General features: G+C 47.2%; 1 protein-coding gene across 1 annotated transcript in view; it reads right to left on the minus strand.

Annotated features, from left to right (window-relative positions):
* The window catches only part of FA2H (fatty acid 2-hydroxylase), a 53,517-nt gene extending 34,708 nt beyond the window's left edge, over positions 1 to 18,809 (minus strand). The window contains exon 1 of the mRNA XM_006063322.4: positions 18,464 to 18,809. Within this exon, the coding sequence (XP_006063384.1) occupies positions 18,464 to 18,733 (270 nt within the window). The 5' untranslated portion in view covers positions 18,734 to 18,809. The remainder of the gene's footprint in view (positions 1 to 18,463) is intronic.
* Positions 18,810 to 20,023: the final 1,214 nt, after the last annotated feature.

The raw sequence follows: 20,023 nt of genomic DNA on the forward strand, positions 1-20,023 counted from the left end.
CAAGTCCTGATATGGACCGTTTGCATCCACACAGATCACTTCTGCTCAGATGAGGGCATCATTTCCAGGAAGTCACCAAGAGGCACCTCCTCAGTCCTGCTGTGCCAAACCTGCTCTCCTGTAGTGGTCGGATGGGCGGGACCAAGAGCTCCAGCTCTGATGAGCAGCATCAGCAAGCTGCTCAAGCTCAGCCTTGCATAGATTCGACGGGACATTTCTGGACTGTGGTCTCTCAAGTCCGAGACCTCGAGGCACCTCAGGTAGGCTGACAGAATGTGTTACCCATAGGGAAGACACTCTTAAGCCATCTAAAATATGTTATCTGCTCACTGACCCAACTTATATAAAAAACCAATTTCAGATGTATCACTCCTTTCTGTAAGGATTAACCTCAAAATGCTATTTTGCTGTTTTATTAAAAGAGAAGCAAGACCATGGATTTACAAATAACCTCAGATATCACTATCCCAGAGGCAAGATTTCAAAATGTGCCTTTTATAATCTAATAATTTAAGAAAGAAAAACACTGCTGTTTTCCTCTGTTTACAAAATGGCAAAAGATTATATTGCCAGAAACGATAAAAGTCACTGAGCTATTTTATAAACAAAGCAATAATAATAAAAAAAAAAACCCTGTCTTAAACCCATTACTTCTTTTTACTGATTCAAGCAATTTCCCCTCTCCCTGCGAGGCATGGAATTTTTCCCCATTCACAGTTGAGGACGCTGATGTACACAGAGGTTGACTGGCTTATCTCCAGTGATATGGTTAGTTTGAGAACACAAGACTGTCTAACTCTAAACCTGTTTTCTTCTCCACCTTCATTTGACCTGACAACTTCCAAATCCACTGCCTGTTTCTTAAATTAGCCAAGTCTACACAGTGAGCTCTAGAACTAGTACCTCTTCAGGAGTTATAGCCTACAGTCCCAGTTTGATGTTCATTAAACACCGTTTTATCCTCCTCACGCTAATGGTGCTCACCCTCAGCGGGCGAGGTCCTTGAACAGCCCCAGGGCAACTTGGCCTTCTGCGTGGCCAGTGCCTCTCCCACAAGGCCATGTATTGGGGACATCACTGAATACACGGTCTGGTGTGATTAAGCAGAGGGAGAGACAACAAGAAGGAACCCACGGTGAAGGAGGCAGGGACATCAGCTTCCTGGAGCGGAATCACCAGGTCAGGATGCCACCAGCCTGGAGAGAAGTGCCTTGGGACTCTGGGCCACAGCTCTTAGACCAATGCTACCCAAAGGAACTCTCTGCAATGATAGAAATGTTCTAGATCCACCCTGTCCAACATAGTAGCCACTAGCCACACATGTCTACTGAGCACTTGAAGCGTAGCTAGTATGACTGAGGAACTGAATTTTTATTTTATTTCATTGAAAATTAAATTGCCACATGTGCCTTGGGGATACCTTACTGGACAGCAGACTTCAACTACTATTTGAAATCTCTCCCTGGGTGTTTCCTGGGCCTCTCACACCCAACAGGGCCCCAGTGAACTTTAACTGCCCCATCCCAAACCTGGACCTCCATCCCAGTATTCATCATTCCCACAAATCAAAGTGCCTAATTGCTCAGGTCAAAACCATGATGTTACCCTCAGCTCTTCTCTTTCCCTCACTCCCAGCATTTACTCCCTCAGCAAGTTCTACTGGTTTTACCTCCAAGTCATTTCTATCTACGTCTTTGCATCCCAACGGCTGTGCGGTCCAGGGCACTTCTTTCTGTCATCTGTACCACAGTGATGGCCTCTTAGCTCTCTTCCTGTTTCCGTTCTTGACACCCTTCAAGCCACCATCCACGTGGCAGCCAGAATGTTCCAACAAGCTACAGAGCGACGGTGTCAGTGTTCCGCTTACAATGCTGCAGCCCACTGTCCTCAGAGTAAACTCTGAGCCCCCACAATGACCAGCGAGCCCCCCTGAGGTCAGGCTCCGGCTCCCTCTCCACTCTCCCTACCCTACAATCTCCCTTGCCCGCCATGCTCCCAGCAACGCCAGAGCTGCCCTCTGGATTCCAACCCTGCCATACCCCAGGGCCCTTGTACTTGCTGTTCCTCTGCCTAGAATGCTTTTTACCCAGTTCCTATGACAGCTCCTTTTCACCCCTCTGATCCCAGCTCCCCAGAGAGGCCTTCCCTGACCACTCCCATCAGAGGCTGCAGCTGTCATTCTGCCACAGCCCCTGCTCTAGAATTTATTCACTACCTATTCATCCATCCATCCAAAGAATGTTCTGTTACAGCTCTAGCCACCACCCTTGGTGCCCTGTCTTCCTCCTGCATTCCACGGGCAGGGACGCCCTGTGAGGACAGCAACCAGTTGTCCTTTTATCCCCAGCATTAGGCTCAGCGGGGGCATGAGGAGACCAGGACCACTGTCTGCAGCTGAACAGAGGAAGGAGAAGGAGGCAGCCCTACCAGCCCCGGGGACCACTGGGGTGGCCGCCAGCCTCCGTTTTGGAGAGACAGAAGGTCAGTGCAGACCCCACCTGCCCTCGCTGCGGGGAGAGGCAACTCTGAGAAACTGAACGTCGCCACGCGCATGCAGCTACAGGGGGTAAGTGGCCTGACCCAGGAGAGTCTGAGCACATAGCAACTTAAGACTCTAAAACCACGCGTTCCTCACCGCCTAAGAGGAACCTGCCTTTTCTTAGTGGAAGCTGGGCTGAAAGGGCTCATAATCATCCCATGTCAGTTAATCTCCATGCTCCATTTTACTGAGCTCACATGATCTCACTGTAGCCACACAGAATCCTGCAATGGGGCAGTGAATGGGGAAATAAAGGCCGGGAGAGTCTTCTGACTCATGCAACGTCACGTAGCTGACGAGACGCAGAGCTGGACCAGAGCTACAGGTCCCCGGACGCCCCCACTCTCCTGGAAGGGGACAGGTGCAGTACCGCACAGCTGCTCTGCACTGAGCTCCACGCTGGGAGCTTGAGATGCTGACTCTTTAGTAATCCCACGAGACCTGCCCACCAAGCCACTTTCAGTGACTCCAGCTCTTCCCTCTCCATTTACCCTCCGCCCTTAAACTTCTAGGACAGTGGGTTGCAAAGTTTATGTTGCTTCTGAGGCACACAGGGAGCTTGTTAAAAGTGCAGGTTTTGAGGTCTGGCCTTCAGAGATTCTGATATTGTAGATGTGGGGAATGGCCCAAGAATATGAAACGTATATATACATACACACACATACATCTATCTTCTTGTTAAAGTGAAAGTGTTAGTTGCTCAGTCATGTTTGACTCTTTGTGATCCCCTGAACTGTAGCCTGCCAGGCTTCTCTGTCTATGGGATTTTCCCAGCAAGAATACTGGAATGGGTTGCCATGCCCGGCTCCAGGATATCTTCCTGATTCAGGAATCGAACCCAGGTCTCCTGCATTGCAGGCAGATTCTTTACCATCTGAGTCACCATGGAAGCCCGTATATATGTATTTGTGTGTGTGTGTACACACACATCTATCTCCTTGTTAATTATCTTAATTAATTTTCTAATTTAGTTAGATTTGTATTTTTTCACCTCAATGAAACATCAAACTTTTCACAAGGGTCTTAAATAGAATCTCCATTGCTACTAGAGCCATTTTTCTGAAATACCACACAATTTCCAGTGCCTATCATATTTACTTCCATCAAGGTTATCTGAGTGGCAGAAGTTATTTAAAGATATCTGTATTGGGAGGAATAGTGTCTCTCTGCACAAGACACAAGTTCAGTCCCTGGGTCAGGAAGATCCTCTGGAGGAGGGCATGGCAACCCACTCCAGTATTCTTGCCTGGAAAATCCGATGGACAGAGGAGCCTGGTGGGCTACAGTCCATGGGGTCGCAAAGAGTCGGACACAACTGAAGTGATTAAGCATACACACATGCCACCCATGTCAAGTTCATGCCCACGCAGAACCTGGTGAGTGTGACTTTATTTGGAAATAGTGTCTTTGCATTCATCACGTTGCGATGAGGTCACACTGGGTGAGGGTGGGCTCTAAGTCCAGAATGACTGGTGTCCTCATAGGAAGAGGGGAAATTTGGACACAAATGTAAGACACAAGGAAGAATGCCTGTGTGAGACTGTGGCAGAGACTGGAGTGAAGTATCAACAAGCCAAAGAACACCAAGGGTTGTCAGTCCCACCAGAAGTTAAGAAAGAGGAAAGTCCCCTTAGAGGCTCCAGAAGGAGCCAACCTGGCCAGCTCCTTGATTTCAGACTTCTCACATATAGAACAGCAAGAATAAATTTCTGTTATTTTAAGTACCCAGTCTATGGAACTCTGCTAGAGCTGCTCTGAGAAAGTAATACAGTATCACTAGAAACGTGATGCCTTGTTGCATGTAACCATTCACGTGCTGTTACCTTGTTTAATTCTCCCACCCATTCTTTAAGAATTTGGGGGTGATGTCCATGAGGCAACTACCAGTATTTTTCCAACATTTTATTATGAAAAAATTTAAACATGCAGCCAAGGTGAAAGAATCTTACTGTGAGTCCCTGTATCCCTACTACCTAGATCCTACCATTCACATTCTATTTCTTTTTAAAAGCCTTTTTTGTGTATATCTTGATTAAAAAAATACTTCAGTGCTAAAAAATCCTACCCATCATCTGGGCCTTCAGTGAGTTATTATCTTTTTGCTGGAGGAGGGTTTGAAATACCACAACAATTACCAAACCGTGACACAGAGACACAAAGTGAGCGGATGCCCCTGGGAAAAAGGCGCCAATAGACTTGCTTGAGGCAGGGTTGCCAGAAACCTTCAACACAACAACAGTATCTGGGACGTGCAACAGAGTAAAGCACACTAAAACCAGGCCTGCCTATATGACTATGTGATGCCACTTCTGTAACACTGTTTATGTCTGAGAGAGGAAGAAGATAGGGGACAAAGCAGCACCTCACAGGATGTGGACAGTTCTAAGTAAAACGTTGACCCTGCACCCCCACCTGCTAATCACACGGCCACCCCGCCCCGCCCCGCCCCCAGCTCTTGGAAACCCAGTCTCTGTGTCACGGTGCGCTCCTGTACCCACAGGACACACACTGGGACCTCCCTGCTTCCTAGAGTCTTCCTCCAAAGTCATCCCCTCACCACAAAATCCAAACCAGCATTCCCTCAGTGTGCTCCAAATGTGCCCAGTTATAGTAGCAAAAAAAAAAAACAAACTGATTTACATGATTGATATTAAGATTTGAATGACCAGAGACAATTCCTTTAACCTGTCAGAGTTTTCATGCTTTTAACTGAGCTAGGATTTCTAATGCGACCCCATAGATGGCAGTTGATACATAATTACCACTAATGGTAAAATGATTAAGGGGGGGAAATGGAGATTGAACTCTTCTAAAGTATTTTCTTCTTTTCCTTTCTCTTATATCAGTAGGTGCCCAAAATAAGTTATTGCAGTTTATCATTCAACTGTAAAATATTTTGAATCAATAATATATTTTCTGTTTTCTTTTGGTAAAGACTGGCTTTTATTAATGCACTTTCTATCCTCGGTAAACTCTTTTTGTGCTGAATGTTGGGACTGACTACGCTAAAAAAAAGCTAAATAAAATTTGTTGCATAATTTTTCTCTTCTTTACTGAACAAAACATATGAAACAAAATATGTGAAACCTTAAAAAAAATAATGGGGGGAAGTAATTTTTAAAGTCTGGTGCATACCAACATCTAACTCTTACAATCATGAGGTCATATCTTTAGAAGCAAGTTATTTGCCTCCATTTAAAAGAAAATGGGTATTGCACTTCCCTGGTGTCCCAGTGGTTAAGAAGCCACCTGCCAATGCGGGGGACAAGGGTTCAATCGCTGGTCTGGGGAGATTCTACATGCCTGCAAGACAGCTAAGCCCCTACGACATGCACTGGGGCAGCTCAGCCCCTGGGCCTCAACACTGAGCCCGGGTGCCTACGGCCTGCGTCCACGACGAGAGAAGCACCGTGAGAGCCAGCGCAGCCCAACTAGAGAGGAGCCCCTGCTCGCTGCACCGAGAGAAAGCCTGCGCGCGGCAACGAGGGCCCAGTGCCGCCAAAAATAAGTAAATGAGTAAATCTTAAACAGAAAGAAAGAACAAACAAACATTGGGTATAAATTTCATATGGAAAAAAGCCACCAGTCTTAAGTGTACTGTACAATACGTTTTGACGGTTATATGCCTTCTTGTAGCCAATGCCCACATCAAGATATGAAACACTTCTGTCATCCCAGAAAAGTCCCAGGAATCTGCTTTTAATAAGGCCTCATTTGATTTTGATGAAAGGAAACTGGAGGGGATAAGTATGCAGTTCCCCTGACCAGAGGGACGTGAAGTTTTAGATTTACAGGGCTTTGCAAGAGAGGCGCGGGTTCCCTCGCTGGGTGCCCCCCAACTCTCCGAGCTCCCTCACCCTCCATGCATGCGCAGAACTTGACCTGATGGCCCTCCTCCGACCACAGGCTGGGGACACAAGGCAGGAAGACACACAAGACCCGCCGCCACGGAGGCAAGGCTGCCTGCACGTGCTCCATCCACACCTCTCCCCGTCTCTGCAGAAACACTACCATTCCACAAGCACTGCATGCTCAGTGTACACGTCCTCCCCACGGATGTGCAGACTGTGGCTGTGCCCTGTGTGGGCTTCTCAGAGCCACGTTCCCCCTGCTCCAGCCACACGACCTCAGGGTCAGGGCGCGCTGGTCAGCCAAAGCTCCTGAAAGTCAGACTTGACCGTGTTCCCCCAAGGCTGGCAACATGACCCAGAGCTGTTTCTCAGGTCTTGGCCTGCCCTCTGTTTTCTCCAGTGGAGCAGGTGGGAGCAGAAGTCTGGCTGGAATAGAACAGAGGAGCAAAGAGGGGGAAAAACCTAATGCCTAAAATGTAATAAAGCGTGAGTGGTTTCCAGGGAGCTCAGCCAGGCACTCTGTGACAATCTAGAGGAGTGGGAGTGAGGTTCAAGACAGAGGGGATATATGTACACTTATGGCTGATTCGTGTCATGGTACAGCAGTAACCAACACAACACTGTAAAGCAATTATCCTCCAATTAAAAATAAATTTAAAAAATGAGTGATTTCATTAGTATAGAATAGAGTCCAAGAATAAACCGAAATATGGAACTTCTCTGGCTGTCGAGTGGCTAAGACTCTGCACAGGGGGCCCAGGTTTGACCCCTGGTCAGGGAACTAGATCACATATGCTGCAACTAAGACCTGGCACAACCAAATAAATAAATATTAAAGAAAGAATAGTCCAAAACATGTGTGTGAATGTTATGTGATTGCTCGGTCACTAAGTCACGTCCAACTCTTTGTGACCCCTTGAACTGTAGCACGTCAGGCTTCCCTGTCCCACACTATCTCCCTGAGTTTGCTCAAACTCATGTCCATTGAGTCAGTGATGGTCTCCAACTGTCTCTTCCTCTGCTGCCCCTTCTCCTCTTGCCCTCAATCATTCCCAGCACCAGGGTCTTTTCCAATGAGCTGGCTCTTCAAATCCAGTGGCCAAAGTATTGGAAGGTTCAGCTTCAGCATCAGTCTTTCCAATGAGCACTCGGGACTGATCTCCTTTAGGACTGACTGGTTGGATCTCCTTGCTGTCTAAGGGACCCTCAAGAGTCTTCTCCAACACCACAGTTTGAAAGCATCAATTCTTCGGTGCTCAGCCTTCTTTAACAGTCCAACTCTCACATCCATACATGACTACGGGAAAAACTATAGCTTTGACTATATGGATCTTTGTCAGCAAAGTGATGTCTCTGCTTTTGGACATTCTGTCTAGGTTTGTCACAGCTTTCCCAAGGAGCAAGCATCTTTTAATTTCGTGGCTGCAGTCACCATCTGCATTGATTTTTGGATCTCAAGAATATGAAATCAGACACTGTTTCCACTTTTTCCCCATCTATTTGCCATGATGTGATAGGACTGGATGCCATGATCTTCGTTTTTTGAATGTTGAGTTTTAATGTGTGGAAAGGTGGGGGTTTTTTTTATTAGTGAGAAAAGATAGATTATTCCATAACTCTACTGGGAAAACTAGGTGGTCATTTAGAGAATTTGGAACCCAAAATAATCTCTATTTTGTCACTTATAATACCCCCCTCCATTTCCAGTAGATAAAACATTTAAGCAAAACCAAACAAATAACAGAATCATTAAGGATAAAAACTATGAACAGGATACTATTTTTGTTTTTATATATAAAATCATAAAGTAGAGGTGATCTTCCTAAGAATGCCGAAAGCTAAAAGCTTTAAATGGAGGCAAAAAACATTAAACAGGGTAAAAGACAAATGAGAGCTGGATGACAAGTAGTAATGTGCATGATGGATAAAGGCTAATATACTTTATATATAAAGAGCGGTATAAATCACTAGGGCTTCCCAGGTGGTACGGTGGCAGAGAATTCACGGGCTAATGCAGGAGACACAGGAGACACAAGGGATCAGGTTCGATCCGTGGGTCAGGAAGATCCCCTGAAGTAGGAAATGGCAACCTGCTTTCAGTATTCTTGCCTGGAAAATTCCATGGACAGAGTAGTCTGGCGGGCTACAAGTCTATGAGGTTGCAAGCAGTTAGAAACGACTGAGTGAACACACACACACACACACATATATTAATAGGGAAAAGATTAACTATCCAACACAGATGGACAAAGGACCTGAATAGGCAGCTTACCAAAAAGGTGTAAACAGTTCAGAAACGTGTAAAATACACATTACAAGACCTTCTCCTGTAATTCATAGAAGTGAAAATTTGAACAAGGAGCACTAAAAGTGAAATAGTATCTATAATTTAAAAACTCCCTACAAACGAAAGTCCAGGACCAGATGGCTTCACAGGAGAATTCTACCAAACATACAAAGAAGAACTTACACCAATTCTTCTCAAGCTCTTCCAAACAGCTGAAGAGGAGGAAACACTGCCACAGGCATTCTATTAAGCCACTAGAACCCTGATACCAAAACGAAGCAAAGTCACCACCAAGAAAATCACAGACCAGTGTCTTTGATGAATACAGATGCAAAGATTCTCAAGAAAAATATTAGCAAACTGAATCCAACAACACATAAAAAATATACCCCACAACTGAGTGGAATTCTTCCCAAGTTCACAAGGATGGTTCAACATATGCAAGTCAATCAATGTAGTACACCACACAAAGTCAAAAATCACATGATCATCTCAATAAATATAGAAAAAGCATTCGACAAAATTCAATATCCATTCATGATAAAAACTCATATCAAAGTGGGCAAAGAGGTAACATATCACAATATAATAAAAGCCACTTAAGACAAACCCATAGCGAACACAATACTCAACAGTGAAAAAAAGCTGAAAGGCTTCCTGCTAAATCTGGAACAAGACAAGAATGCCGACCCTCACCGTTTATATTCAACATAGTACAGGAAGTCCTAGCCACAGGAATCAGAGAAGGAAAAAAAATAAAAGGTATCCAAATTGGAAGAGAAGAGCTAAAATTGCCACTGTATGCAGATGATATGATACTATATACAGAAAACCCTAAGGACTCCACACAAAAGCTAATAAATGAATTCAGCAAAGTAGCAGGATACAAGATTAACATTCAGAAGTTGATTACATTTTTTTACATTAACAATGAAATATCAGAAAGGGAATGTAAAAGACCATACCTTTCAAGATTGCACCCCTCCCCGCAACAAAGCCCAGGAATAAACCTGACCAAGGATGTCAGGAAAGGACCTGACCAAGGAAAGACGTATATGCTGAAAACTATAAAACATTAATAAAGGAAATAAAAAAGGATTCAAAGACATGGAAAGATAGCCCATGTTCTTGACTGAAGAAAACTTTCATGGCTGATGTGGAAGGAAGTACAAAATACATCATTAGGTTAAAAAAAAAAAAGCAGCAAGTTGCCAAGGAGCCTGACCATACAACTCCTTTACATGGGAAATAGAAAGAATAATATATGTGCTTCTCTGAGGTCACCAGAAATTGTTGATAGTGTTTACACAGGGACTAGGTTGGAAGGGGCACCCAATTTTTTTTGCACATTCCTTTTAGTGATTTAAATTTGTGTATGAACTATGTTCACAGGTAATTATGACAATCGAGAAAAGGAGGGACAAGCTGATGGCTGGGGTTACTACCATCTGACAACATACAACGTAATAAAATGAAACCTGACTGCAAAGTGAAAATTCAAAATCAATGCAAAAACTTACAAAATTTCATGAAGTCAATGAAAGTGAGAGAAAACTGTTTTAGTTACAGTTCCACGGTCAAGTAAGGATCTGGCAAATGTAGGCTGTTTAACACTGAAACACAGGCAATCGACAAAGGATGAAGCCCTTCAAAAGAGGAGGGCTTGTTTACCAAGGATCAAAAGAGATCCTCAGCCCTTAAATGCTGTTGCGAAAATGACCCTCTTTACGACCGTGCTGTGAACAGCCAATGCAGAGCTTAGAATGCCACACTGCTTTCATACATACTGTCAAAAAAAACCCCACACATCTAAAACAACTACTTGAATGCATTATTTGCTCAATTTAAGAATAAGCAGCCCAGTGCAATCCTAATTTTGCTGTCAGATTTTTTTTTTTTTGGCCAAAATCTAACTGCTCCTTATTTCTCCATGGTAGTCAGTCTCAAAGTGTGGGCCTTAACTTGACTTAAAAACGTGAGATCCTTCTTAGATTTTTGTGGGTAAGTGATCTTGTTTCATAGAAGTTCATTATTACACAAAACTAGGGGCTATATATTAGCAATTAAGTGGGTTATTATGGACTACTAACATTCGGAATTTATAAAACGAAACTAGCCATTACTAAAATCTCCAGTTCCATTTTCCAGAGGGAAGTGTGAGCACTGCACAATGCTAAACAATGTGAAAAAGGCTCTGCTGAGCATACAAGAATGTACAGAGCTATTCCCTCTAAATTCTACTTGTCTTAAAGGAGAAAGTATGACCGATTCACTTAGGTAATTATCAACCACGTTTGATGTAGATTGCATGGTTCACTCTTAAGTGTGTAGTCACGTGTAGTTACATCAATGGAATTTTTGGCTACAAGCTTTCTTCTAACAGGACCTTAAGACATTCTGTACACATTGCAATTCAAATATATTAAAACAAGTCCCCTCAAATTTGCTTATTTGGTATTGCTGTTTTAACACCTTGCAATATACTATCGCAATAAAGAAACAATGCATTTGAATAACTGTGTTTTAGGGCAAGGCTTCACAACAACAAATCCTGAGTGAGGTTTCTACTTCTCAATGATAACTTTACAGCTCTTCCTAGCATCAAGTTTGGTATTCTCCAACCTTACTATTATGACTGAGCTTGGTTTCCATCAGAGGGCAAGAGCAGGTGGGAAGAGAGGTCGTTAGAATCTTCTGTCCATTTTAGATAAACAGGAATTAGAGATGATTGAGAATCACAGTTTGGAGATGACACGCTTTAGAGAGTTTTGCATGAAAAGACATAGGAAAGAGTCAACAGAACTGGAAACCCAGGAACCTGGGTTCTACCTCCACATATCATCCAGACACTTACAGACACACGGTTACAAGCCACAGCGCTGAGAGCAAGCAGGGTTCTCAATCGGCATTTCCTATGGTTACTTTTACTTCTACCCTTGCCAGGGACTCGGGTAGGAGTGAACTGCAGTAGCCTCATGTGGAAGATGTTTTGGCAACTCCTTCCGGCTGATGAAAAACTGAGGGCAAAGGCAGAAATGAGGGACTCACCTGATAGTCCTCCATACTTTCCATCAGCTCACAATCCTTTCGGCTAACAAAGAAGAAACTGGAAAGAGGTTTGTTTGCGTCTCCATATCTTACTACTTGAAGCATCCTGTGCATGCCATCACCGCTTTCCTTTGCAATTTGGCACATATCTCGGCATTTGGAAACGCCGATTGAGAGCTATCCTTGCTCTCAGCAGCTCGTTCATTCATTCATTCAGACATTTATTACTTCCTGTTGGCAGGCACGAGGGTGCTAGTGTCTCCCAGGGAAACCCAGATGAGTCCAGCAATTTCAGTCTTCAGGGAGTTTACAATTTAGTCGAGAAGATAAGACACGCAGTGAAAGCAGTGAATAGGGAAGAACATTTTGAATGCTGTAATGTAGGTAGAGGCCAAGTGCTGTGTGAGTGTGCGAGAAGGAAAAACCTAGCTCTAGATGGGAAAGGAAGGAGACTGAAGAAGTAGAATGGATAGTTATCTGAATTAACTCCAAACTTAACTAAGTGTTCCGGGTGTGGAGCTGTGGACGCAGCAATTGGGAGCCACTGAAGATTGAGGAATACCGCTGTAATATAACCACATGTTCTTTGGAAAGCTTCACAGGCCATGGGCTGCAGGGAATGCTGGGAGGAGAGAACTGCCCAGGGGGCTGCTGCAGTAATGAGTATAACGAGGCTCTGGCCACGGCAGGGGAGTAGTGGGCAGATGTCTGAAAGGAAGACTCAGAAGGCCCATGAGGATGAGCAAGGGTCTGCCCCAGCCACCAGTCTGCTTTATCCCCCACTCCCTTCTATAGCCTCTGGATCCTTTAGGACAGAGCAGGGAATGGCGTCAGCAGGACAACACAGATCATCTCCCAGATGTAGTACTGAGTAAAAAAAGCTGTATCGCGGGGCACGCCACTGTGTGGTTCCATTTAAGCTCTATGTGCCGTTCTGGGAAACGAGGAACAAGAGGAACTAGCGGTGGAGACTGAGCACTAACAACCATAAGGGGTGAAGCAGGTGGGATAATGCACTCCCTCCAAAATCTACATCCCAACACCTGGAACCCGTGACTATGTTACCTTATATGGCATGGAGGACTGTGCAGTGTGGTTAAACTAAAGACTTTGTGATGAGATGATCCTGGATTGTCCGGTGTGTGTGTTGGAGCGAGGAGCACCGCGTAACCATAAGGTTCCTTATAAGTGAGCGATGGAAGCAGGAGAATCAGAGGCCAAGAACGAGAAGAGACAGAAGAGCAGAGGAGAGAGCAACGTGACTGGTAGCTGGGGCCAGGAGCCAGGGAACATGGGCAGCCTCTAAAAGCTAGAAAAGGGGGGAAACAAATTCTCCCCTAGAGCCTCCAGAAGGAAGGCTGCCCTGCCAATTCATGTCTGACTTTTGACTCCAGAATCAGAAGAGAACATGGTGTTGCTTCACCGCACTGAGTTTGTGGCAATTTGTTACAGCAGCAGAAGAAAATAAATGCAGCTAGAACGCTAAGGGAGTGAGGTATCCAGAAGCGAGGTGAACACAGCCTATCAAGGACAGGGGAGTGATGGCCATGTCAGAGTTCTGCCAGGCCAGGTGAGGACTGACCATCAGGTTTAGCCAGGGGAAGGTCCCAATGACCCTGACAAGCACACTTTCAGTACCACGGTGGATTTCAGAGAGAACAGGATGCTCACTACTTGTCTGTCTAAATGAACGGAAGGCAACGTATGGACCAATGGTGAGTGTGTGTCTAAAGATAAATAATAAAGAAAGTGAAGATGATGGAGGCTGCTCAGGCATCAATTTTGGTTCTCTGCTGGGAATGTTTCCAGAAATGATTACTCTCAGGTGTTTCTGAGATTCCTGTTTCTTTTTATTTCCCCCATAGAGTCCTAACTTCCAGTGACAGTGAAAGTCATTCAGTTGTGTCTGACTCTTTGTGACTCCGTGGACTATACAGTCCATGGAGTTCTCCAGGACAGAACCCTGGAGAGGGCAGCCTTTTCCGTCTCCAGGGGATCTTCCCAACCCAGGAATCAAACCCAGGTCTCCTGCATTGCAGGCGGGTTCTTTACCAGCTGAGCCATAAGGGAAGCCCTAATTTCAACCTTCCCCTTAATTTAGGTCTTGAAGCCCCTTCTCTGAATTCCGGGGTGACATCAGGGGGCAGTCCTGGAGCCTGTGTTTACCCCATGTCACATGGAACCACAATGGCTTGGGTCCCTGGCTCTCTCCCAGCTGGCGCTAGCTTCATCCTCCAGGTAAAGCGCACCTGCCACCACAAGGCCCGGGCAAGTAGCAAAGGATGGTAGCCGCTGATGGGCCAGGCAGGCCCATTTAGGGGGCCCTCCTGTAGGCTAAGCAGATCTTGACCCCCGTCAGTCAGCAGACTTGTCATGTCCACTCTGCTCTGCAGGTGGGGGCAGTTTGGCAAGTTCCCCAAGCACCGGCTGTTATCTGAACTCTCAGCTCAGACCGGTGCTCCAAGCTGCACTGTGCTCAAGCTGTTCCAGAGCCTAGGGTGGGGTGGAAACCCTGAGTCTTCCTGCACTTAGAGCTCCTCCTTAATTACTCAAGCTCTGAACCTCTGAATGGCCGGACCCTCAGAGCCTGGCAGAAGCACACATGGCAGAATCTGTGGCTTTCTCAGCCACTCAGAGATAGGTATGCCTTGCGGGACTAGGACACGACACCCAGAGACATTCAGAAAGCAGGGTTAGCCCAACAGCAGGGCCTCGGAGTCAGGGCTTGCCTTCCTCCAGGGTCTCCTCAAACAGGGCTTTTCTCCAGGGCCAAGCTTAGACGTCTGCCCACAAGAAGCGTTCTTGAGGTCTAGCGGTGTGAGATGGTGGGGGGAGTATGGTCTGCCCTTTCAGAGTTATTTTCCTCATCGCGGCAGGTCTGGAGTGAGGGAAGGATTCTGGCTGGACTGTGATGGAAGCTGTAGCTCTCTCACCAGAAACATGCACAACCATGCGTTTTTACACACAATTTCATCTCTTCCATCAATCTCAGAAAATACTCCGCAGATCACCAGGGTTAAGAAGCTCTGCTTCAGGTGTCTTCCAAAGTGTGATACTCACTCCACAGATGCTCCTCAGGATTTTAGGGGATGGGAGGATGAGCATTTATTTTAACAGCTCTATTTTCAGTGTGCATGTAAAATCTGTGATTTCACTGGTAATAATGCCTAGGGCAAGTAAGTGGTAAAATAGATAGTGAGTCTACTTACAGATAAACATTAAATAGTTCAAGTCCTACGCCAATTTGAAAAAAAACTGGGACACTGATTCATGGATGACCTACGTCTGGGAAACACAGTATGCATGGCCTTGGGAGGTCATTTCTTTATTTCTTAAAAAAAAAAAAAGCCGGTTGCAGCTCAATCAATGGGGTTCACACCCCCTAACAATGTGAGCCACTCTTACCTAAGCTTGCAGTGAGGAGCCCAGAGCACCTGGCTGAGAAGAGGGCCAACTTCCCTGCTCAGCCATCACTGATTCACCTCTTCCTCAAGTCCAAGGCTATAACAAACCTTGTCTCATCCCACAGTATGTTGGCTTAAACAAGTCTGACTTGTTTCACGTGTGTGTGCTTTCCTGTGCGTGTGAATGAATGTGTGTGTAAGTGTATATACAGAGGGGGTGTGGTAAAGTGGGGAACAGGGGAAACCAATGGGGCTGAGTCTTGTCCCTGCAATTTTATGGCAGAGCTCCAGCAGGCTCCTCGCCAAGGACTACACTTGGGAAGAAGGATTCTGAGGATGGGCAACATTCAGAAATGAGCCCCAAAGAATAGAGCTGGTTCATGATACTCCCTTGCCTGTCAAGGCCCCTCCTTGTCCTCACGTTACAGGAGCTGGCTTCTAGCCTCAACAGGTGTCAGCGTCCCTGGTCAAGTCCGAGCAGAGGAGAGAGGTGGAGAAGGCAGCACAGGGGCTGCTAGGACGGCTTAACCAGAGAGAAGAACAGAAGTGTCTTCTCTGTGTTCAGGCCTTACAAGGAGGGCTTCTCTCTGATGGGACAGCTTCTCTAGATTTCTCCTCTGGCTACCTCTCCTCCTCAATATAAAGACAACCCTACACTTGTTTCCAGAATAGAAATCTGCAGACAGAAGCAGATGAGCAACTGGAGTATTGGGTGATTATGGCCATAGGTCAAGTCTGGGCCACGGGTTTGTAAGTATGATGTTAGTTTTCTCCCCCATATCCTCAGGTGGGAGCCCAGTTATAAGGACACCTGAAACACGGCCACACTGGGACTCTTGGAGTAAAAGGTGAGGGCAGGTGTAGGAAGCAAATTGAGAGCCTTCTCTGAAGGTCAGGTAAAGCAAAGCAAGTGAAAGTCATTCAGTTGTGTCCGACTCTTTGCGACCCCACAGACCACACAGTCCATGGAATTCTCCAGGCCAGAATACTGGAGTGGGTATAGCCTTTCCCTTCTCCAGGGGATCTTTCCAACCCAGCGATTGAACTCAGGTCTCCCACATTGTGAGCAGATTCTTTACCAGCTGAGCCACAAGGGAAGCCCAAGAACACTGGAGTGGGTAGCCTATCCCTTCTCCAGGGGATCTTCCTGACCCAGAAATTGAACCGGGGTCTCCTGCATTGTAGGCAGATTCTTTACCAACTGAGCTATGAGGGAAGCAAAGCAAAACAAAGCCAAATCAAACCACAGTGCTGGGTGGCTAGCAGAGCCGGGAGGTGGAGCCATCTCAGGAGAGATACTCTGGACGGTGCTGGGAGGAGAGGTCATACCCTAGGCTCCTGTTGATAGGTTATAGTTACAATACAGGATGCCTTCCATAAACCATCACATGCCTGGAAGTCTCTAGTATTCTGGCCTCTGCCTCTCATTTCCTGCACTCAGCTTCAGTTATACCTACAGCTAAACCCCTTCGGCATGACCTGACACCAAATGTCAGCTTCCAACATTAAACTGGGCTCCTGCTGCAGAATAGTGAGTCCTGTCATTTTACCTATGAAGTCTCCCAAATTCAACCTTCCCCTCTTCTTGGTCAAAGCCACTGTTACCTCTCACTTGGGCTACAGGGTAGCCTCCTGCCTGGTCTCCGCACACCCACTTTGGCTCCCTCCACTCCTTCTCATCATTGCAGCCAGGATGCTCTTCCAAAGGTGCAAATCTGACCATGACACATCCCCGCTTGAATCCATTCCCTGGCTTCCGGTTGTTCTTAGAATCATGCCCCAAATCCTGACCACAGCCGCCTGGCTGATCTCCGGCCTCCTTCCACTTCCCTCTCCGTGCCCACCAGCTTCTGGTCACATTGGTTTTATTTCTGTCCCTTGACTCTGCCAAGTCCTTACCCTTCAGAGCCTCCAGGTATTCTGTTCCCTCTGTCTGGAGTGTTGTTCTCACCACATTCCACCTGGATAAAGCCAGGTATCCACTGATTAGCTCCCAGAGTAAACAGTACTTTCTCCAGAAAGTTCTCCCTGATTCCTACTCTGATAGCACCAGGCAACTGAAGAATTACTATAGCATGTTAGGTCCATGAATGAGACCATATTGTTTTGTCCATTGGTACCTCAGTCCATTGGTATCAGTACCTAGTTCAGTGCTGCCAATCATTAACACATCAAGTGAGTGAATCAATGATTAAAGAACTGGGCAGGATGATTCAGTGAAGACACCTGGAACAGTGAGAGTCAAGTCCTTTCATCCAAAGACCTAAAAGCATTTGCTGGGACCATCTTGAACGAAGAGCTAGAAGCAGGGAACAACTGTTGGTTTATGTCCAAGCATGATGGCCCCACTGTCCCCAGTCCTACAGCTGGGCCTGGGGTAGGCCTGAAGAGTCAATTTGCCTCTGGCCCAGGCTTACCTGGAGCCCAATAGATAAGATCATCTCCCACACCCAAATGTCCTTGGAATGGACAGCGTACTGATTTTGGAATCAGACACACCTGACTTTTCTACTATCTAGCTCAGATTCCCTCAGATCACAAACTGACCGCGAACTACTATAGTGTCTCTTTGGGTCCCAGTTTCCACATCCTAAAATGGAGATAATAAAATACACCCGGGGATCAGACAGAGGTTTGAATATCATCATGAGCCTGGAATGCACAGCTGCATGCAGCCCAGAGTGCTACTTCCCTCTCCCCAGCAAAACTGGCATACCCCATCACGTCACTCTGCTGGACACCCAGGCCAGCACGCAGGGCACTAAACGAAGGGAGATCTGAAGGGCGGGAGGACACAGGCCGTCTAAGACACTGCCCCAACTTATCCACTCGGCCAGGGAAGCCCTGGAGCAAAACAAGGGTGGCACAGGGAAATCTAAGCTGAGAAGGGTGACCAGTCTGTGCCTTTTGGATGCAGGAGTAGAGTGAGATGGGGAGGGGAGGACAGGTGAGCCTGGAAGCTATTATTCAAACAGAAATGAAAAGAAGTTGCAAAAAGGGAGAGGCTGATAAGGGAACAGGAAGAAAAGATTGGGTGTGTGAGGGGCTGGGAGGGAAAAAGTGACCCAAGACGTCAGATGGCCAGAGGCTGCAGTAGGAACCAGCAGGAAGTAGGAGATACCTTGGGCGGTGGGAGAAGTAGCAGACAGCAGAGGGTCAGGGGAAGTGCTGGAAAGGAAGGGCAAATTCCTGGTTGGGGAGCCAGTGGTGGCGGGCAGGGGCTTGTTACCCGGAGAGAAGGAGGTGGCTATCACCTTGGGCCCTCCTGGAGCGCAGGTGCAGCCGGTGGTGGGGGAGGAAGCAGGGGTCCCGTGGGACCACCGCTCGGCTGTACCTGGGGATCTCCTTGCAGGTCGCCCACGTAGTACTGCTCCAGCCAGCGGCGCGCGTTGGCCGAGTGCTGGTGCGGCGGCCCGTCCAGGTCGGCGCTCACGTCCTGGCCCGCGCGCGCCCACAGCAGCTGCTCGCCTCCCGGGTGCTGCCGCACGAAGCCGGTGAGGTCGTAGAGGCGGGCCCCGCGGCGGACCCAGCAGGCGCCGGCCGCCAGGCGCCGCTGGACCTCGGCGGCGGAGAAGCAGGCGGCGGGGGGCGGAGCGGGGGCCATGGCGGGAGAGCGGAGCTCGCGGATGGCTCGGCGGCTGCCCGGCGCGCCTCTGGCAGCCCGCGGCCGCCGCCGCCTTGACGGGCCGGCCGCCACCGCACCTGCTCATTTGCATGCCGCGCTCCCATTGGCCGCGCGGCGGGACTCCGCGGGGGCCGCTTCGCCATTGGCCGGCGGGACGCCTGGCAGAGCAGGGCGGGCCGGCGAGGGCGCGCTCGGCCAGGTGGCCCGAGGCAGGCCGGGGTCCACGCTGCACCGGGTGGTCCTAGGCAGGCCGAGGGCGCGCCAGCCGGGTGCGTCTCGTTGCCGAGAGCACAGGGGCAGGCGGATGGGGGCGGGGCGAGTCCTCCTGTCGTCGGCGGCGGTTCGGACAGACGTGCTCCTTGGCCTGATCGCCACCGCCGCTGCCTTATCTCCACCGATCTCCCAGATCGCCACCTGGGAGAAACCTTCAGGTTTCCATCCTCAGGCTCCAGGAGTGGGTGACGAGGAGGAGAGGCAGTGTGACTAGAGTAACGCAACCAAGACGCTGGCCTCTGGCGCCCCCAAACCCTGGAATCACAACACATAATATTTTAATAATAAAGATAAATATTTTAATATTTAATAATGGGTTTCCCTGGTGGCTCAGAAGCTGAAGGATCTGCCCACCAATGCAGGAGACGCAAGAAACACTGGTTCCATCCCTGGGTCAGGAAGATCCCCTGGAGGAGGAAATGACAACCCATCCCGGTATTTCTGCCTGAAAAATTCCATGGACAGAGGAGCCTGGTGGGCTACAGTCCACGGGGTTGCAAAGAGTTGGATATGACTGAGTGACTAAGCACACACAATATTTTAATGTAATATTTTTAAAATTACATAAATGTGCTTTGTGCCACTGAACTGTAAATTTTAAGATGGTTTAAAAGGTCACTTTTATGTCTACTTAACCAGGATAAAATAAATATATATATATATATATATTTTTTTTTTTTTAATAGGAATACTTGCAAACCAGTCAGTGGGCTGGCCACCTGCTTTTGTCAAGTTTTAGTGGAACTAGGACTGGTGAGAGGAGTGAAGCAGGGTAGTGAACATGAAGGGTTGGATCTTGTCTTTAATGCTTTAAGTTTTAGTATTTTGTTCATCATGGATTTTTTTGCACTAGTTTTGAATTTTTTAAATACTGCATTATTATTATTATTGCCATGTCGAATTTGGGATTCCCAAATGCCAGACCCAGGATTGAACCCTTGCCCCCTGCAGTGTAATACTCAGTGTAACACAGGGTCTTAACCACTGGACCACCAG

The sequence above is a fragment of the Bubalus bubalis genome, chromosome 18 (genome assembly GCF_019923935.1).
Source record: "Bubalus bubalis isolate 160015118507 breed Murrah chromosome 18, NDDB_SH_1, whole genome shotgun sequence".
Taxonomy (NCBI): domain Eukaryota; kingdom Metazoa; phylum Chordata; class Mammalia; order Artiodactyla; family Bovidae; genus Bubalus; species Bubalus bubalis.